Source organism: Colias croceus, chromosome 10 (assembly GCF_905220415.1).
Source record: "Colias croceus chromosome 10, ilColCroc2.1".
NCBI classification, from domain to species: Eukaryota; Metazoa; Arthropoda; class Insecta; order Lepidoptera; family Pieridae; genus Colias; species Colias croceus.
The window spans coordinates 10788128-10807493 of NC_059546.1; the positions used below are offsets into that span (position 1 = coordinate 10788128).

Sequence of the window (19366 nt, forward strand, 5' to 3'; positions counted from 1 at the left end):
GCCACCACAGAATAATAACTAGACGGATAGTACTCATTAAAATGCTAACTTCCCTGTGAAATATTTTATAAAAATTGTTCTTTAAATAATAAGCTAATTGTTAAAACGCATACCATTGCAAAGTATCAGTGACAAATGCCAAATGTGGTCTTTTTACGGTCATGTCATAACACGACGTTAAGGACCACTTAATAAGATAAACATCAGTTACCAAAAGGTTTTAGGGCTAGAACTAATAGCGAGATATATTTCACTTTAGCCTTATAAACTGTTAATTGTACCACAGATTTATTCATTATTACCTATATTATCTGTGATAGAATTTACATAAGGCTGTTGAACTAAAATTATAAAACTGCGAATGTTGGTTATTCTATCATGCTAAATCACTGGATAGATTTTGATAAAACTTGGCAGTGTTGTAGCTTATGTATCAGTAGATAAACTATAAAAGACTAGCTTTATTCTGTGGTTTTGTATGTTAGTATGAGAGAGTTTGAAATATCAGGATTTACGACAACACTATATTACGATAGAGTAAATAACAACATTTTGCAAAATAAGGCTCAAGAATTGATAATAACAAGGTTTAAATAAAAACTCAAATTGTCGCGAGCGAACCCATGGAATATGGCAGACTAAATATTGTACTCAAAAACATTCAACATAACGATGAAAAACCAGATTTTCTTTAAAAATAAACGTATTTATCGCTTGCGTTATCGCACAGTCTGGCAGCGGTCTAAATCCAGCATTTACAACAATAGGTTTAAGTTAACAATACGCTCGTAATCCCGGACCCGATGTCTTTGTGTTTTGGTATGCAAATCATTTGTTTTGATCGTTTTAACGTATCATATGGCATTAAATCTATTTTTTTTAAGTAGCCGCATTTCTGGATCGTTTGTTTAAAATGATAACAATTTTTTTTGTATGTATTGTAATGGAACATTGAAGATCAGACACACAAATTTATAATAATAAAAAAAAATGAAAATTAAGTGTCTTTTAAGAAATAAAAGAAAGAAAAGGAGTTCGTGAATCGTGATTCAAAGTTATTGTGGAATAGTCTGTTTCTTTGTGAATTTCCAAAATTAATAACGAATAGCTTATCTAATTTTGACTGAACTGAATGTAATCGCATCTCCTAAATGGTAACATTATATAAATGTATGTATGCATGTAATAAACGCGAAGCAAAGAGGTAACTTTGAGTATTTGCTATTGATTTTCCGCAGGTATTATATTTTTTTCATACCTTCTCACAATATCTAATTAAAAACATATATAGATAAATATATTCTTGCAATAAGGGCTTTCTTAATAACATTAGGTACAAAACGAATTGACTTGTTGATAAATCTGACTTATTAATCTATACTAATATTATAAAACTGAAGAATTTGTTTGTTTGTTTGAACGCGCTAATCTCAGGAACTACTGAATAATTATTTCAGTGCTAATTAGTTTATATTTTATCGAGGAAGGCTATAGCGCAGCGGAGCAATGCGGGTGAAACCATGAAGCACAGCTTACAGCTAGTTTATAATACGCTGCAACCCTGAACGTATTTTCTTGCCAAATGTGAGTGCTAGGTATTACAGAAATGTTATAAAAAGTCGTAGTTAGTTCAGTATAAAATCATTTGCTTTGCTGAGAATATATAAGAATTTTAAAAAGTACCTAAGTACCTACTTATCTTCATACTTTTTTATATGCTGACAAATTACTTGATACTAAATAAGATGTGTACATAATATGCGTAAGTATTTCTGAATTAAAATCGTTTTCAGGCCTTTCACAAACGTCTACCTAACGGGTAAGGGTAATCGGAAATAAAGGGTATGGGATAAACGAGTTAACTATAGAAAAGCACTGAAAAAGGTAAGGAAAAGGATACGGGCCTATAACAGTTGTATAAACCTACATAGTTATATCAAAATTTATATTTTTGAGAAAATTTATTTCAGTTGTAAAATTTATCTGTCTTTTTTATGCTATAAATAATATTATGATAGCGAAGTTATGTATGTCTGTCTTTATGCTTTCATGATTAAACCACACCCCGATTTGGATGAAACTTAAAATGAAAATAGTTGACGATGGAAGACCAAGCAAGGGTCAATCAAGGCTAGCTTTTTTGCCCATGGCTCGGCTTCAGGTAAATCTACCGTGTACAACTGTACAGACTACAGATATATAACATCACAGATAATATAATATGTAGGAACTATAAGGAGAAAAAAAAACAAATTTTACAGTATAAAACATTTATTTAACTATAATATTTACAAATTTACATAAGTAAATCATTAATTTGTGTAAATATTTACAAAATTGTTTACAAACTAATTTGGCAATAATTATTTCATGTAAACGATTTTTTTTATTCAAATATTGATTTAATCTCTCTATTTATGCTTTTGTGATTTGTTAATAAGTTATTATATCTTGTGCTATAAAATAAATTATTATTAGCTATTAAAAAAAATCAGGTCAAAGATTATAATAATGAAACGCCTAGTCATGTATGAACACATTTTTGCTAACTAAAAACAAAAGGTATATAAGTACCTATTTTTAGTATTTTTTTCGGAAGACAAAAGAGACAACGCCATCATTTATGAATTGTTTAAAATGAAAAAAAAAAGTTTTTTACCATATAAGTTAATCTAATCGTTTTTTAAAATTCTAACTTAAATAAACGTTAAAGTTTAGACCAATTTATATTCTTTGTTTTGATATGCTGAAAAAGGATGTTGCTCAATGTTGCAAAATTTATTATTTTAATAAGTATTTGGTATATTACGTTTGGATTTAAAATATGCTAGTAACCTTGAAATATCAACTTAAAAAAAGTTAACAGATAGTTGAGAAATCTTAAACCTATATTTTTCTAGCTTATCTAAATAGTTAGAGCCTGTTTCACATTGTTAATCATTAGCATGGATATAGTTAGATATTTTTTCTTCACTCAATTAAATTTTGCCACTATATTTGAAGGATGTTTTCTTTTTAACTTTAGCTATTTTCACAGAGTATTTTTTTCTCTTTCATCAGACAATCCAATTTAAATTGGTAACATAACACTCAATTACTATTCAATTAAACATTTAGGTATGGAGTCTATACCTAAATGGTCAATATAAAGCTACATACGAACACTAGTGTAATACATTACCTATTTATAAATTTTTCAAATTTTATATACAGTTACAGATACTACCTACATCGTGAAATATGCCCTAAACTACTTAACTACTATATTAACTACTGCGAATTCATCGGCGTCCGCTGCACCGTGGCCCTGAAGCCCAGCTTGTCATCAGCCGTGTAATGCACGGTGCGTTGCTTGCCATCTGGGTCCACGAAGGTGTAGTAGCCCTTCACGGAGCCCCCGTCGCGGGTCTCGTGTGCGGACTTGGAGTCGCCGGTTTTTTTGTCCTGCAAAACGAAAGGATGCTGTTATAATCTATAATTAATAATATAAAGCTGATGAGTTTTTTTATTTGAACGTGCTAATCTCAGGAACTATAGGTCCGATTTGAAAAATTATTTCGGTGTTAGATAGCCCATTTCTCGAGGAAGGCTACAGGCTATATATCATTACGCTAAGACCAACAAGAGCGGAGCGGAGCGGGTGAAACCGCGGAGCGCAGCTGGTTCTTTATATGTTTTAAATGATTGTATTTGGTTGGGAGTGAGTGAGTACATAAGAGGCAAAATTAGCTAAAAAGTCCTTATGACAATAAGGAATATAGGAAGAGATAGTAGTGCTAAATTAAAAACCTGTGTTAAAGATGAAGTAAATACCTCGTGTAGGTACGATTTAAGTGTACTGCTTAAATATGGCTATAGTATAGTCTATAAAGTGAACGATAAAAATTTTACTGCTAGGAAAAAATATTATAACTGTTAACTATCTTTATAGTAAGTAATAAGTACACGGAATACATGTACATAGTTGCAAGACAGATGGACACCGGACATAAAAAGATAATGAATCAAAACTACGAAGTAAATAACCCAATTAACAGTAAACGAACACACATCACGTTTACTTTCACACCATTTTTTCATTTAATACTTATGACAAAGTTAATAAAGAGCATTTTTGTTTTTTTTTACCGATTATATAAGTTTAAAGTAAAAACACGAATGTTACGTATTTCCTGATGCAATATTTTTAATTTTATGGCGAAATAGAGGTAAGTGAAGTTCAATATAAGGTTATCTTATAGGCAGATTCATTTAAAATCTGTTTCACTGGTTAATAAAAAATTTAGAGTTTTTTAGACATTTAGGTACTTGGCTCTATTAATTTACTCATGTGACTCTACTAAAGCAGCCATATAAACTTTACGTGAATTATATAATAAAAATATATATCAGTGATTCAGTGAATATTGGTAAAGAACACCAAGGATCTTATAGGCCTACACATGAACCAATAAACTAATTTGGTTCTAGTTTAGGTCTTAGTACCTACTTACAATGTTACAAATCTAATTCAGAAACTGAAAACTAGGCCACTGCTAATTCCTGTCCAGAAGTCTATACCTACCTAGGATTTGAAGTAACTCCTCACCTAAAATTAGGTGAGTTACAAAAACTCTTACTCCAAGTTTAACTCAACTCAAAAGTCTATATTTAATTCCACATTAAAAATGCGTAACCGACATTGAACCAGTTTCTATGGTTAGTTTTGCAACTTATACGAGCAATCTTGATAAACTATTACAAACAAACATTCAAATTTTGTTTACTTTATATTATGCTAATATATGGGAAACGCTAACTATTTCAAGGGCAATTAGTTAAGTAGGTATGTAAATTTATTTATTTCGAAAATTCATGTAAATTTTTTCAATTTTTTATAACGCAATGGGATACCTATGTACCTACCTTTATAGTTATATTTTTCAAATTTCGTGTAGGATTTCCGCGTCCAAAGTGTATGAATGTTTGTCATAAACATAACATACATATATCTACGTATTTATAAACGTAAGTTTGTAAGAATTGATGTTTTTTTTCATACAAAAAAGGCTAATAATTATAGTGGTGTGTGCAGGCTTTAGACACAGAACTAAAAAAAACCTATAATTAAAAAATTCTATTTATTTTGGTAACTTAGTGAAATGGTCTAATTTAATTAACCCCCAAAATGCTAAAGTAACGTACATAAAGTACCTAAAAATATTTATTAGGTAGTACTAAATTAAGCATAATATAGTTCTTACTTCTTGCCCACATCCTATTGCATAATACAAAATAAGGAGAAACATGGGAGAAACCAACAAATAAAAAGCAAACGACGTAAATGAAATGTCCATTATATTATTAATGCTAGTAACGTATTTATTTGGAGTAGAGAACTAAAAACTACCAATACGAAGCCTAATAGAGCTATTACCTACCACAATCCCCCATGTGACACATTGTAACTGCACTTTAAACGTCACTTTCTACACTTTCACCTTTTACGTGTAAGTTGTAATGGCCTTGTTATGAATATCGAATTAACTCTGCGTATAGCATGGCAATCCCTTGGCTGTCACATAAGATTACCTACTTATTATGTAACAGAAAGTGATTTATTTAACTTTTACGCAAAAATAAAATTGACATAATATTGTTGTGTAAGTAGGTATATCTCTGTGTATAAAATTTCATAATGTTCGACTCAATGTTATTTATAAAAGTTTAAATCACGTCACAGTGCCATAGTAAAAAGTTAAAAAATATAGGTTACTGTGTGAATAGGAAAGTAATAAATATTATTCGCGGAAGTCATTTATTCATAGAATAAAACCGTTAAACCATGACCAAATGCCTGTCTATATTGGTTTAATTTATTGCTTATATAAATATGATATAAGTAATGCATTTAAATATTTATCATAACTAAACAATTTGAGCAATGTGATGAAAATGCGTGCTACATAATCTATACATATAATAAATCTGTAGAAGGGTCAATTCTGTACATTGAAAATATTGAAAAAATAATTAGCAAGGGGTGTTACTGGATCGATACCAAACTCAAATATGTGATTAAAAAAATTTTTGTCTGTCTGTCTGTCTGTCTGTCTGTCTGTATGTTCAGGCATCACGTGAAAAGTAACGGTTCGATTTCGATGAAACTTGGTATAATTATACCTTATTATCCTGGGCATAAAATAGGATACTTTTTATCCCGGAAAAATACGTAGAAAAAAATAAATCTTAATTTTTCCGCGCGGACGGAGTCGCGGGCGGAAGCTAGTACAGAATAATCTTAATTAAGAGTTCGTATAGTCATGCGATTATAGGAATAGGTAGGTAATTTTGTTACGCAACACATAAACCTAGTATTGAAATGTTTAGATATTAAAGATTTTTACCGGATTTTAAACACGATTTGGTCAGATTAGTCTTCTGGATTTAAAGCGACTGTGGTCACGGACAATCGCTTTAAAATCCGTAGTAAAACTTTTTGTAGTATAAGATATTTTACTACTAAAAGTTTTTTATTCTATTTGTCTGAAATCTTGTATAAATTGCACAATATGACCTGAAGGCTGGAATATGCTTAGTTACCATTTATTTACGCGAGTAAAATCACAGGTCAGAGCTAGTCATAAAGTTTCCGTTTAATTTCAAGTTGAAGGTTTATCGTTTTATTGCTTTAGCTTTTGTTTTACGGAAAAGGTAATTAGTTAGCAAGGTCGAGAAATGTCAAATTAATTAACATTTGACGAATTATAACGCGTATATTTTATTACATATTAAAATAACTCTTCCGGTAGTTAATAGATGTTCTATTTATCGATAAATTAATGTAATCTAATTTAACAATATACGTCAGTCTTTTTGATGATTTATAAATAAATTTATTTAAATTTACGAACAGCTGTTGTCAATAGGTAAATATTAAATACTTACTTACTTATATATTTTAATTTTACATGTTTATTAATTTATTCAATTTTATCATCAGCAAATTAATCATGTGAATGTTTGAGAACTTTTTCATAAACGATAGATTATTATAACGTCTGAATGGCTGAACCGATTTTGATTATATTTAGCGTTATTTATGACCCCTACCACAGATAATATAATACTATACTAGTACCACTACTACCTACCTACTTTCATCTTGTTATCGCGTGATAAACTAGTAAGGAAATATACATTACCTACCTACATATAATAAGACAATACTTGCAAGTGTCATTGTTATTATTTTATCTGGCATTGTTGCATTGTCTAATAAGAATTAAACTGTGCGATGAGATAATAGTTTTTATTTTACACGCGTGATGATTTGTTTTACATTTCATATTGTGAAGATTTTGTCAATTATCTACTGTTAGTAAAATTAAAATATAAAACTAATTTTCTTCCTAGTGTTAATGAATGAAGAAAATTAAATGGAGTACCTACCTAGACTTAAAAGTTACAAAGAAATGATTATTCAATTCTGATCCTTAGCGTATCTATCTGTTCTATCTACTCTCTATCTACAATGTTACGTGTTACAAAGGGATATAATAATAGTTTAAAAAAAAACACGCTTTTTATAGAAAACCGCACTAAAAAATAGAAAATTTTATCAAATTAGTGTATTGTCATCGGTCCTCAATAAATCTACAAAGTTTGAACGAAATCTGGCCGTTTAAAGTGGGTCAAAATCGCGCCCAAAGAAGTCGGTTACAAACATACAAACATACAGCCTACAGGTGAAGCCGGTGAAGCTAATATAAAGCGTGTAATAATAAAAAGCATTAAATCTTAAAAGTCATCTATCACTTTTAACGTTTATATGTTCTACTCACATTAACTCCATACGAGAATGTGTACTGAGGGTGCGGGTCATGATGCACATCGAACTGCTCCTCATCAGACCTCGTGAAGTGCGCCAGGCTCAACGGACTGGACCTCACGGGCTGAACCTTCGGGACTTTGAAGTCCAACCTCTCTCCTTGCAGGGTCTGCCTTAAGTCCGAACCTCGGAAGTCCAGGAAAGAGAATTTGTTACTCGGATCCTGGAAGACGAACTTCTCTGGTCTGTAAAAGGTTTGGAAAGCTGTAGCTGGACTGACTGGTTGGTAGTTCGGTTGGTAGTAGGGTTGGTAGTTTGGTTGATAGTTCTGTTGGTAGAACGATGGAATCGGTCTGCGTTGTGCCGGACGGCTTGGTTTTGTCTGGCCCGTGTATTCTTCCACCGATTTGGGGTATTCCCTGATTGGTTGGTTGTAGTCTGTGTTGACGAAGCGGGCTATTTTGGCACGTTCATGGTCTGGTAGTTTTGTATCAGGGTCGTCAATGTAAGAGATGAGGGCTTCTTCGAGGCTCCTGTAGGTGTTGTAAGCGGATTCTGGCCCCTTGGCCCCAGGGCCGGTGTCGTCGTATCTGTTCTGGATCGCGAATCTTTGTTGGGCTTCTGATGCAGCGTTGTAATAGCTCTGGGTGTTGACACACGATAGTGTAATCGTGAGGATCTGTGGAATAAAAAAAATAAATATTTTTATGATTTCTTGATTTTTATTATTAATGTTCAGGTTATTTTTTAAAATTTTATGGAATCCTGTGTGTTTATGGTAATTTTTGAAGTGAAACTTCTTTATCGGAGTTGGAAAAAAATTTAGTGTTAACTTTTTTTCAACAATTTTTCCGTTACGCGCGATTACTACCACGCGTGATTCGACGTATTTCTGTAAAGTTGCATATAGTAAATTATTTTTTGAAAAATAAGTTCATATAGAAGTTTCACTTCTTATGTGTGTACTAGTACCTACACGCACACATTTTTGAAGTGAAACTTCTTTATCGGGGTTGGAAAAAAATTTAGGTAGTGTAACATTTTTTCGTTACGCGTGAAATTTTTCCGTTACGCGCCATCTTTTTCTGTAAAGTTGCATATAGTAAATTATTTTTTGAAAATAAAGGTCATAAAGAAGTTTCACTACTTACGTGTGTAAACTAGTCCACACACACATTTTTTTTTAAATTATCTAATCTAATTGGTAATAAATTAATAATAAAATGGTAAGTATATATTTAATTATGATGAATGAACTCATCAAATTACACATTAGCAGGTTAGAATTATTAAGATGTTTTGTGTGTGTTGCAAATAATGTATTATAAATTTAATTACCTAGCCTCATAAAATATTGTTTTTATTCTAAACTAAACAGAGAATGTAATTTGTGTAATGTAGAATATATTTAATTAAATAAGATTATCATGAATTGAAAAATATGTAAAGTTATTATTTAAATATGTACCTAGTTACTTAATTTTTTAATAAAGACCATCAATATTATATTTTCTTATAAAATGTAATTAAGTATACTGTACATAGGTACATTATAATCGAAATTTGAATAAAAAATCCATAAATTACCAAATCAAAAAATCTATTTATATCTACTCACAAGAACACGCAACATATTTGCAACTCGTAACACTGACACAGAAAAAAAAAATAAAATAAATAAAACGTCAAAATTGGCGCGCTATTCAAATTTGAAACACTGTTTGCCGCGGCGGCGTATCAACGAGTGACCGCGGTTCGTTCAAATGAATGCAATGGCGATAAGTTTTATCCGCAATTTAACCGGACATCGCGGAAGTCCGTGCGTATCGATTTAAATAAATTTTACGAACGATTTGCTGCGTTTAGTATAATACAATTTATTAATTAGTGAATTATTTTATTATTTTATATTACCTATATAAATGTGCGATTAAAAGTTATGAATAGGGTATGATTACGAATATTCAATAATCAATATGCATTATGCATGTAGAGTTTAAACGATATTATTTTGTATAACGTATCATTTTTAGATATTAGAATCATGTTGTTAAACGTTATTACTTAGGTATATTATTATTTCTTAAAAAAAAACTCATTCTCTAAATAATCCACATCAAAGAATGCGCAATGCGCATATTTTTGACTTGCATACTTTTACCTCAATTTATTTTTTTTACAGTTAAAACAAAATTTCACAATCATTTATATTTTAAACTAAGTTTCATACGCATGAACCAGTTTTCAGTATTTGTAACCGACTTTAAAGAAGGAAGTGCCAAGCCAAAATTCGAAAATCATGCAATTTCCTTGATCATAGAGGATTGACATTGTTTTTTTAGCTGTAATATTTATTTATTAATGTTAAAAAAATTTGATCAATTAATTTAAAATGACAAACAACATGTTTTTACATAAATGTCATAAAAAAATAAAATGTTTTCGACTGCGTTATACGCGAATATAATATTATATCTTCAAGTAGGTAATGTTTATATATCTGTGTATTACAAACATATAATATTACTATCACATACTATACCTGTATAAATATTAAAACAAATAAATAACTGCTTATAAAGAGGCGCTACATCATCACTACATAGTCGCTTTTTCTGTCCCTATGTCCCTTTGTATGCTTAAATCTTTAAAACTACGGAACGGATTTTGATGCGGTTTTATTTAATACATAGAGTGATTCAATAGGAAGGTTTAAGTGTATAATTTATTAGGTTTGAGACAAAGCGGGCGAAGCCGTGGGCGGTAAGCTAGTAAATATTAAAACAAATAAATAGTTGCTTATAAAGAGGCTCTACATTTTCACTATAACCAAAATTTATGGTGTTTACATAATCATGTATTTTTAACTCAACAAGTTTTGGGTAATGTTGTGTAACATCAAGTTTAAACAGTTTATAAAACACAAATCGATCAGACTTTCTATAATATACGTTAAGCAACTAGTAGTGTCGCCCCAGTTTGTCTGCGTAATTCCTTTGTTAATGAGATTGAACTCAAACCTGTTGTAAGGTCGCTTTCATACTCTTGACATTTCGTCAGTTTATTCGTCTCGGTTCACGATGTGGTTGTGGTGTTATCATTTTTACTTAAATATCATTAACTGGTTGTGCTAATATATACAATATTTAGTACCTAATTATTTTATCACGTCTTCGTTAGACATTTACTATTAATATTTCAAACAAAATATATCATATATTTTATTTTACACGAAACATCATAATTCTGATACTTACATATACATAATTAGAATATAATTTTTGAAGCCTCTCCGAAAAATAAGATTAATGTGAACAAATAAAAATAAACTGTATATATTTGTATTGAGATTTGAGAGTCAATAATATCTGACCCTGCTAATCTATAAAATGGTTAAACTCTATACGATGGGAATTTACTGTCCCTTAGACTTTAGAGTATGCGGAAGAATTTGTAAATGAGTAAAAAAATAAATCGTATTCACTTCAATATGTTTTACGCAATACATAAGAATTATGTCTACACCGTACGATTAGTCTACTTTCTCTCAATGATTTTCTCTATTTATTTTGCCGTTATTCAGAGAGCATCAAAGCAAGGAAATATTCTATGGGGATTGGGGACGAGTCGCTTTATTTGTGAATATTTATATGAAGGCAGTAGGCACTTATGCATACTTTTCAATTATAATTATAAAAATCGAATCTAGACGAGTTTAAAGTTGCTTTCTCACTGCAGATATGCAGCAATAGTAAACATACCTTAAAATTGGATAATATTAATGAAAAAATCTAGTGTTATGAGACGACACTTGACGAGAGTATAGACTAGGTTTAACCTTTTGGCTATTATTATTTATATTAGGCTACAAAGTTAGTGTTTTTTGTGTGTTTGTTCACATTTAATGTCTAAGGTGCGGCAAAGGTTACCATCGTTATCTCGTACCTGTGACGAATTGTTTTTCACGTTGTATTAAAATAACTATTTGATGGGAAAATAATTTATGGTGAACTAAGCTTAGCCTGTGTGTTTGCTCGTTTAAATTCATACTTTTTCTAAATCAAAAGTGTGTAGATAGGTATGTTTTGTACTGACAACGAAATAGATGAACCGATTAAAATGAATTTCGTCGAGCAAAGAGTTGAAGATGATGATGAAACTTGGTGAGAGATCCATATTTTAATATTATAAATGCGAAAGTTACTCTGTCTATCTGTATCTTGTTCACGTCTCAAACACTGAACCGATTTAGATGAAATGCTGAGAAAAGACCACGGGAATGGGAACTATGCGAGTTGATGACTACGCGGGCGAAGTCGCGGGCGGAAAGCTAGTATTTAATTTGGAATTTGCACATTTACTTTTCACCCCAGTAAAGCACAAAGCCGCGGGCTAAACTATATTAGGTATGCATTGTTTTTATACACGCATAATCGTAAGTGAAAGTACACAATATCTAAGACAAGGTCACAATAAATTCCTCTAGCTCGTGATGAATGAAGACACGCCTTTATGAGGTCGGTTAAATGACCTTCTAAATGGTGTGTTGCGTAGGAAATGAAATAATTCGGTTTGTGCGTTTGATAATTGTGCGTAAGTGAACATTTCAGGGTTAATGTATGAATTAAGTAAGGTAAGTATAGGGAAAAGGCACGGCTCAAAAATAACTAAAATATAGGTACTTTGAAAACATTTTTGAAGTGAAACTTCTTTATCAGGGTTGGAAAAAATTTAGTGTAACATTTTTTCGTTACGCGTAACATTTTTCCGTTACGCGCCATCTTTTTCTTATCTCTACCACGCGTGATTTGACGTATTTCTGTAAAGTTGCAAATAGTAAATTATTTTTTGAAAAATAAGGTCATAAAGAAGTTTCACTTCTTACGTGTGTACACTAGTACACGCACACATTTTTTTTATATGTTATGGTCATTGGTCAATATAAAAGAGAATAATACGATATTTAAAATCGCATCGTTAAAATAAAATGAGCTCTAGGTAGAGCTAAAACTAATAAAAACTAATAGAGTAGATTTTTAAGGAATCTGAAAGAAGACCGATGTCTACTGTCTGTATTGTTAGCGCAGCGTTAGCTACTATTAAGTATTTTGTGCTATTGTTCAAAATAGTTTTGGAATGAATCTATATACTTATGTATGACGCTATATTTTCTTACGCCATATAGGTATTATGAACCGTACCGTAGCCGAACAGCATGTATCTATATACATGCTGTTCGGCTACGTCATAATACCTAGTACTATAAGTTTAGATCCTATATATACTTACGGATATGTAATTTTCCATTAAAATAATTATTGGGCAATGGGCATTTCTTATCGTGATTAACGTGTTCATTAGCCGGAACAATACGCGGATCTAAATATTAATAACTGTAAGGTCGGAATAGTTTTAAAATTGTTTGGTGCGAAGGTTTTTGGCCATAGCTTGAGTGAGTTCGATCACGTAGTCATTTATTAATTTGTATTAGTCTCATTAGTGGTTATAAATTATAATAAGAACAATGATTATCCGACTGTGTTGAAAGGAAGGTTATGTTTTTGAAGTGAAACTTCTTTATCGGGGTAGGAAAAAAAATTAGAGTAGGTAGGTACCTAACATTTTTTCGTTACCCTTGACATTTTTCCGTTACGCGCCATCTTTTTCTTATCCCTACCACGCGTGATTCGACGACGTATTTCTGTAAAGTTGCATATAGTAAATTTTTTTTTTAAAAAGAAGTTTCACTTCTTACGTGTGTACTGTGTACACTAGTACACGCAGACATTTTTTTGTAAGGTTAACGGTCTAATCATAACGGATCAATGATTATCCGAGTGCACGAAAAAGAGGTTTATGTTTTATTTGAAGTAAGTTTTTACTTTTTTGCTCTGTAGAGTAAACGGTTTGATGGATTAGGTACATCTCGAGGCGGAGAATTCCAATGGGAGATGCCAATATAAATCGACAATAATATTTTTTCTAGTATATCTTCATTATAGGTAGCTATCATTGTGACTTCCGTCGCAGTTGAGCAAATATTGCGTTTGCTATTCATAAATTGTTACATCTTCCATTTATTGATAAAAAAAATAGGCATTCAAAAATGATAAAGTTGCATTACCTACGTAATAACAAATTAATCTATGACAGAACAGTAAGGTATCTAGGTATTTAGTTACGGAACCCTAAAATAATATAAGGCAATCCCGTGACCCATGATTACAAAGAATGCAAACTACACATTTCCACATTACATTGTTATTTATTATTTATCTACCTTATTAATAAAAGCTTATATTTCGCGTGGGATTTGCTAATTAGCAGGTCAGCTAGACCTTGGTACCCATTGTACCTAATTATTTACATCTAGATGTAGTGCATGGGAGTAATTTATGATATACTAGCTGTAATCCCGCGGCTTTGTCCGCAAAAAGAAGTCACTATATTTCTTTATGTTATCATAGTAATTATGGTACTTATGTTAACGGAGACTTGTTATGTTCGTTTGTCATGGGCATGTAAGAAAAACTGTACACGTAGGTAAGTAATAAACATAGAGTAAAATAAAAGAAAAGTTCTATGACATCACTGTTATTAATTTAAAGTTAATGAAAAACACGACAAATTTAGAATTTTTCGTCCTTTTGATACGTAATTTAAAAATACCAGAAGAAATCTCTGTGTTCAGTTACTACGGGAAAAAAAAGCTCTTGACTTTAGGTGCCTATTATTATATTTTATCAACACCACTTAGTTTTTTTTACAAATGAAATTAATAATTATTTATGGTTAAACAAAGAGTTATTATATTGTGCCAAAGCCCAAAGGTTTAAGCAATTATGGGAAATTATATTGATTGATCTTGATAGGCGCAAGTTAAATAACAAGGTTACATTTAAATGAAGGGTTTTTGGCTCTACAATAAAACATTAAACAATAAAGGTCACTAGTTCTTAGTTATCGATAGTATATTATTTAACTGAGTTTGAAACACACCCAGAATGAACCTATAACTGGGGTAAGTAGCCATTGATCCAATGATCAAAGCCGTAAAAACTAACCTAAGTATATTGTCTGGTAGAGATGGCTCTTGGGCATATTTGGTCGCCATTTGTAAACTAGTTTGAGGTCGGTTATCTTTTTTTTATTTTGATTGTTGTGCACACTAAAAAAATACAAATAAAAACATTAAAAGAAAACTAATTTAAAAAATACAATAGTAATATTTTTCTTTTTTATAATATATTTTACTTGATATACCTAGGTAGATAATATTATGAGATATATTGATTTGACTAAAATTAGGTTATTGCTTGAAGCAACCCACTCCTATGTTGTTGTGTTTGGACTTGACACTATGTAATTGCTAAACAGTAAACACCTAAATTATACATTTATATAACATTCCTCGATAATTATTTAAATGTATATTATTTACATACATAAATACAAGCGGAAAACTGGGTACACTTGGGAACTTGCTTATAATTATTACCTTGTATTATATAATATTAATATGTAAGACGAATTGCATAATCTATAAATAAATTTACTTATAGCGCAGCTTATAGTGAGACTAACTATGCTTGTAGGTTAGGTACCTTTCCACTATTTTAATTTATCGACGAATCTTCGTTGAATCTTCGCTTTCTACTGACTACGGTTTTATATTACAGTTACCTAGTTGATTCACAAAAATATAGCCCTTTCAAGTTTCACAACATACAAAATTTTCAATCCCCTTTTTCAAAACTTGTACTTAGGTACCTAATGCCAATGAAAAAGTTTTGTTTGCGACAAAATGTAGGTTAAGTAGGCATTGTCTTCTCTAAGGCATCGTAATATTACTTACATCCATTTATTTTCCGTTTTTTGGCTTGAGCTTGTTTCCAGATACACTATCTAGATAAATATTATTTGCAAATGTATTAAATGGCAAAGAAGTACCAATTATGACGTTTTTTACGCACATTACCTACCTATTTTATCGAACCTATTCGTACAATTTTCACACACAAGGTACCTACTATATTCGAATACATATTCCTCTTCTTACATTACAAATAATAATTACAGTGATGATTAAAAAAAATAACGTAGGTACATTGGTACGCGGGGTCTCTAATGGTATGTGACAGCGTGATGGATGGGCAAGCTGAATTAGTCGCTTTTTGCCCGGGATAACGCGTATGAATATCCTGAGCTTCCGAAACGATATTTTTGTGTTTATTTTGTATTTATATCGTGAAAGAGATGTTATTAGAACTTCTGTAAAGAATTACAAAAGTTGAGACTTGTGATATTGTGTTATTAGGTAATGAGAAACAGATACCTACCTATAGAACATGAAATAAATCAAGCTTCCGAATGCGGCTTTTTCAGATAAAATTTGTCTACTTATTCACTTTTATACCTATCTGTAACTGCACCAAATTTCAGCCAGATTGTATCAGTCATTGGATGTTCATTTGATAAAAACCACTAAAACTTTCACTTCAATATTTAAATCACATCGTCATTCGTCAAGCTATAGTATAGAATTGACGACTGATAATTTATTGAACGGTTTTAAATCGATTGTTCTTTAATATAGTATCCAGTAACTGATACCTCATTCAATTATATAAAAAGACTCGAAGCAAGACACCCCATTGGTTTTAAACCCTGCTTGAAAAGGGGACAGAGTGGGGCTTTCAACGGTACAAAATCTGCTGATCCGGGGCTTTGTGGTTTTAAATTAATTACAGTATTTATACGGTGTTTACCTTATTTAAAAGGAAGTAAATCATGCTTATAATTTCGTTAAAATGTTGAATGAAGGCTGCTGAACGGATTTTGTTGGAATGAAAACTGGAGAAGATACTATTTATACCGTATAAGATGAAAATAAAAAGAAACGTGTGTACACTTTTCACGTGATAGATTTCAAAATAGATTAGATAGGGAAATAGGTATCTTAAATAGCTGAGTGATATTTTAATATGTTAAAAAAAAAAACTTAAATGTCAAAGATAGAGTTTTAATATAGAACTAGAGTAAATTAAGCCGTCTTCAAATTTTGTATAACACAAGAATAAAATAGCTACCTAGCTATTTTTATTTATAAAAACAATGTTCGGATAAAATATTTTGTTCGCGGCTAAAGTTTTACGAGTTGCTAAACTGTTGAAGTTGTTAGCTAACAATGTCAGTATACCGCAAGTTTACGAGCTTTTGATGGATTACTTAGACTGTTGAAAAAATATATATTTAGATATTTTCGAATTGAGTGGAATAAAAAAAAAATTTTTTTCGTTTAAAAAAATATTATGGTCTAAGATAACGTGAGCATTTTTTCTACTACCAAATTTGAAGTAGGTTTTATGAGAACCGGAATCAATCTTGAAAAAAAAAAAAAAATATAGAGCAAAAGAAACCTCCTTTTTGTGGCCGCATAATATGATGTTCTAATAATTCTAAATTAAGTCTAGTCAGAAAGTTAAGCTGATTCCCACATTCCTGCATCCGTAGATCATAATTCCTAATTAATAACATCATCTAGTTAACTCAAATTAACGCAGCCAACATGATAAAATACCTATGCTAAATCTACAGCTAGCCATAAGCCATAATAATCTGAGAAATTCTACCACATTATAATTTTAGGTAAAACACCAAGCGAGAACTCCCAAATAAAATTGTACATCTCAATTTCCCACGTAACCTTGTTGACGTAAAAAACAACACAATACTCGGCTAACGAAAAACGTCAATCTCCCGAGTTTCGTGCAGAAATAAAATAATATAATTCTGGTAAAATCGTCGATCCATCACCGGCGTAAGGACACTGGACAGATTCAGCGAGCGCACGTGCGAGCGGTAATATACTAAATGGATTTTTACTTAATTTTTTTAGAAAATAAATGTTATGCGTACGTAAATGTATATGTGTAAGAAGACTATCTTGCTTGTGTAATATATAATATCATTTATTGAAGGGCTCTGCATATTATGAATTTCCTGTTTTCTGTAGAAACTACAATATACGTACGTACCTATATAGGATTGTCTAGACTCTAGATAGGAAATCCAGTTAAATTTTCTTATAGGTAGGTACGCCTATATGGCTATATCTAAGTGTGTTTTTTCTTTACATGGCTGATTGTAGCCTGTAGGTACTTAAGCCAGCCGCCAGGTAACATTGTAAATTTTTAAATTGATTTGCCGAAAATGACTCAATGATGATTCAACAAATCGTCGGATATGTTGCTCCTTTTTAGGGATTGGGGATTTTTCATTTTAGTGTTTTTCGTGATTGGTATGAAATTTACGTCCCTATAGGTAAGTAGGTACCTATGTTTTGCATCTGATTTCAGAAAGTACTATATCTAAGTAATTGTTAAGCTATAAGTATCACCTATGGATACTATTCAAACGTAGCTGTTTTTTTGTAAGTAACTGTTCAAAGTGTTAGTTATCGACTTATCGTTTACTTTGCTACCCTTTACCCTTAATCCGCTAAACTGATTTAGATGAATTTTGATAAATACACTACCTACCTTGTAAGAAAACGTCAATGACTGCTTTTTGTGCCAAAAATATAATTTGATGTGTGAACTATAAATATGGGCAATGCGAAGATTGCGTGAAATAGGTACCAAATTTTATTTATCTAGCAACAAAAATAACATAAAGCTGTATTAAAATAACAACGGGCAGAAATCAGCAGCGTTGAGAATGGGCGATTGAGAGCATTTCCACTAAATATATTGTGAGTGCAGACAGCTTGATGGATCGCCCGCTTTGGTCCGACACAAGATTTCCAACTATTGTGTGCGTTGTTATATATTTATTATTGTATACTTTTATATCGTTGAGGGTGTACGTAACGTTAGATTGTATAGTATTTCGAGTTCTGTTTTTTGTAAATAAGAAAGCGAATCTTGTTGGGGAAGCTACCTATCATCTATGGACCACTGCAGGGACATTAAAACGAAAAAAAAAAAAATTAGATTGTCATGGATACCTACTATTGACCAACTGACATTAATTATGTTATGTATAATATATAAATGATAGAAGCGGCGTGGCTCCGCTCCTGTTGGTCGCGTGATGAAGCCTCCCTCGATAAAATATAGGCTATCTAACAACGAAATAATTTTTCAAATCGGACAATAATTTCTTAGATTAGCGCGTTCAAACAAACAAACAAACTCTTCAGCTTTACCTTATAGATTTCTTCGGAATTGCAAAGATAATACGAACGAGTACAACGAATGGTCTCGGCATAGGTATAAAGTTCCAAAACTTGATCAGTAATAATATTTAAAAAAATCATTGATATTTTGTACTGCATTTGAAAAATACTACGGCGAATGCTAATACTGTGACCAACGACATCTATTATTATATATTTAGAACTAATTCAATAGAAAGTTATACCGTTATACATTTCGTTGTTTCCATTACTTACCACTAGATGGCAATATTCTAATAATTTAATTTTTCTATTGACTATGGCGTAATATTTTATTTAGTGACGGAGTGGGTTTGCGTTAAAATAACGGTTGAATA

The 19366-nt window shown here is 31.3% G+C and overlaps 1 protein-coding gene across 1 annotated transcript; it reads right to left on the bottom strand.

Moving 5' to 3' along the window:
• Positions 1 to 2940: 2940 nt before the first annotated feature.
• LOC123695005 lies at positions 2941 to 9562 on the bottom strand. Its single transcript, XM_045640684.1, has 3 exons — positions 9429 to 9562; positions 7824 to 8489; positions 2941 to 3444 (listed from the first exon to the last, which is right to left on the bottom strand). The coding sequence occupies exons 1-3, from the start codon at positions 9441 to 9443 to the stop codon at positions 3271 to 3273; spliced, it is 855 nt and encodes a 284-aa protein (XP_045496640.1). The 5' UTR covers positions 9444 to 9562; the 3' UTR covers positions 2941 to 3270.
• Between the last annotated feature and the right edge of the window lie 9804 nt (positions 9563 to 19366).

Bases quoted from the DNA above. Each gene is read 5' to 3' on its own strand.
- LOC123695005 (XM_045640684.1), bottom strand. The intron at 3,445-7,823 runs GTGAGTAGAACA...TTCGTTTTGCAG, and splicing joins CATTCTCGTATGGAGTTAAT to GACAAAAAAACCGGCGACTC.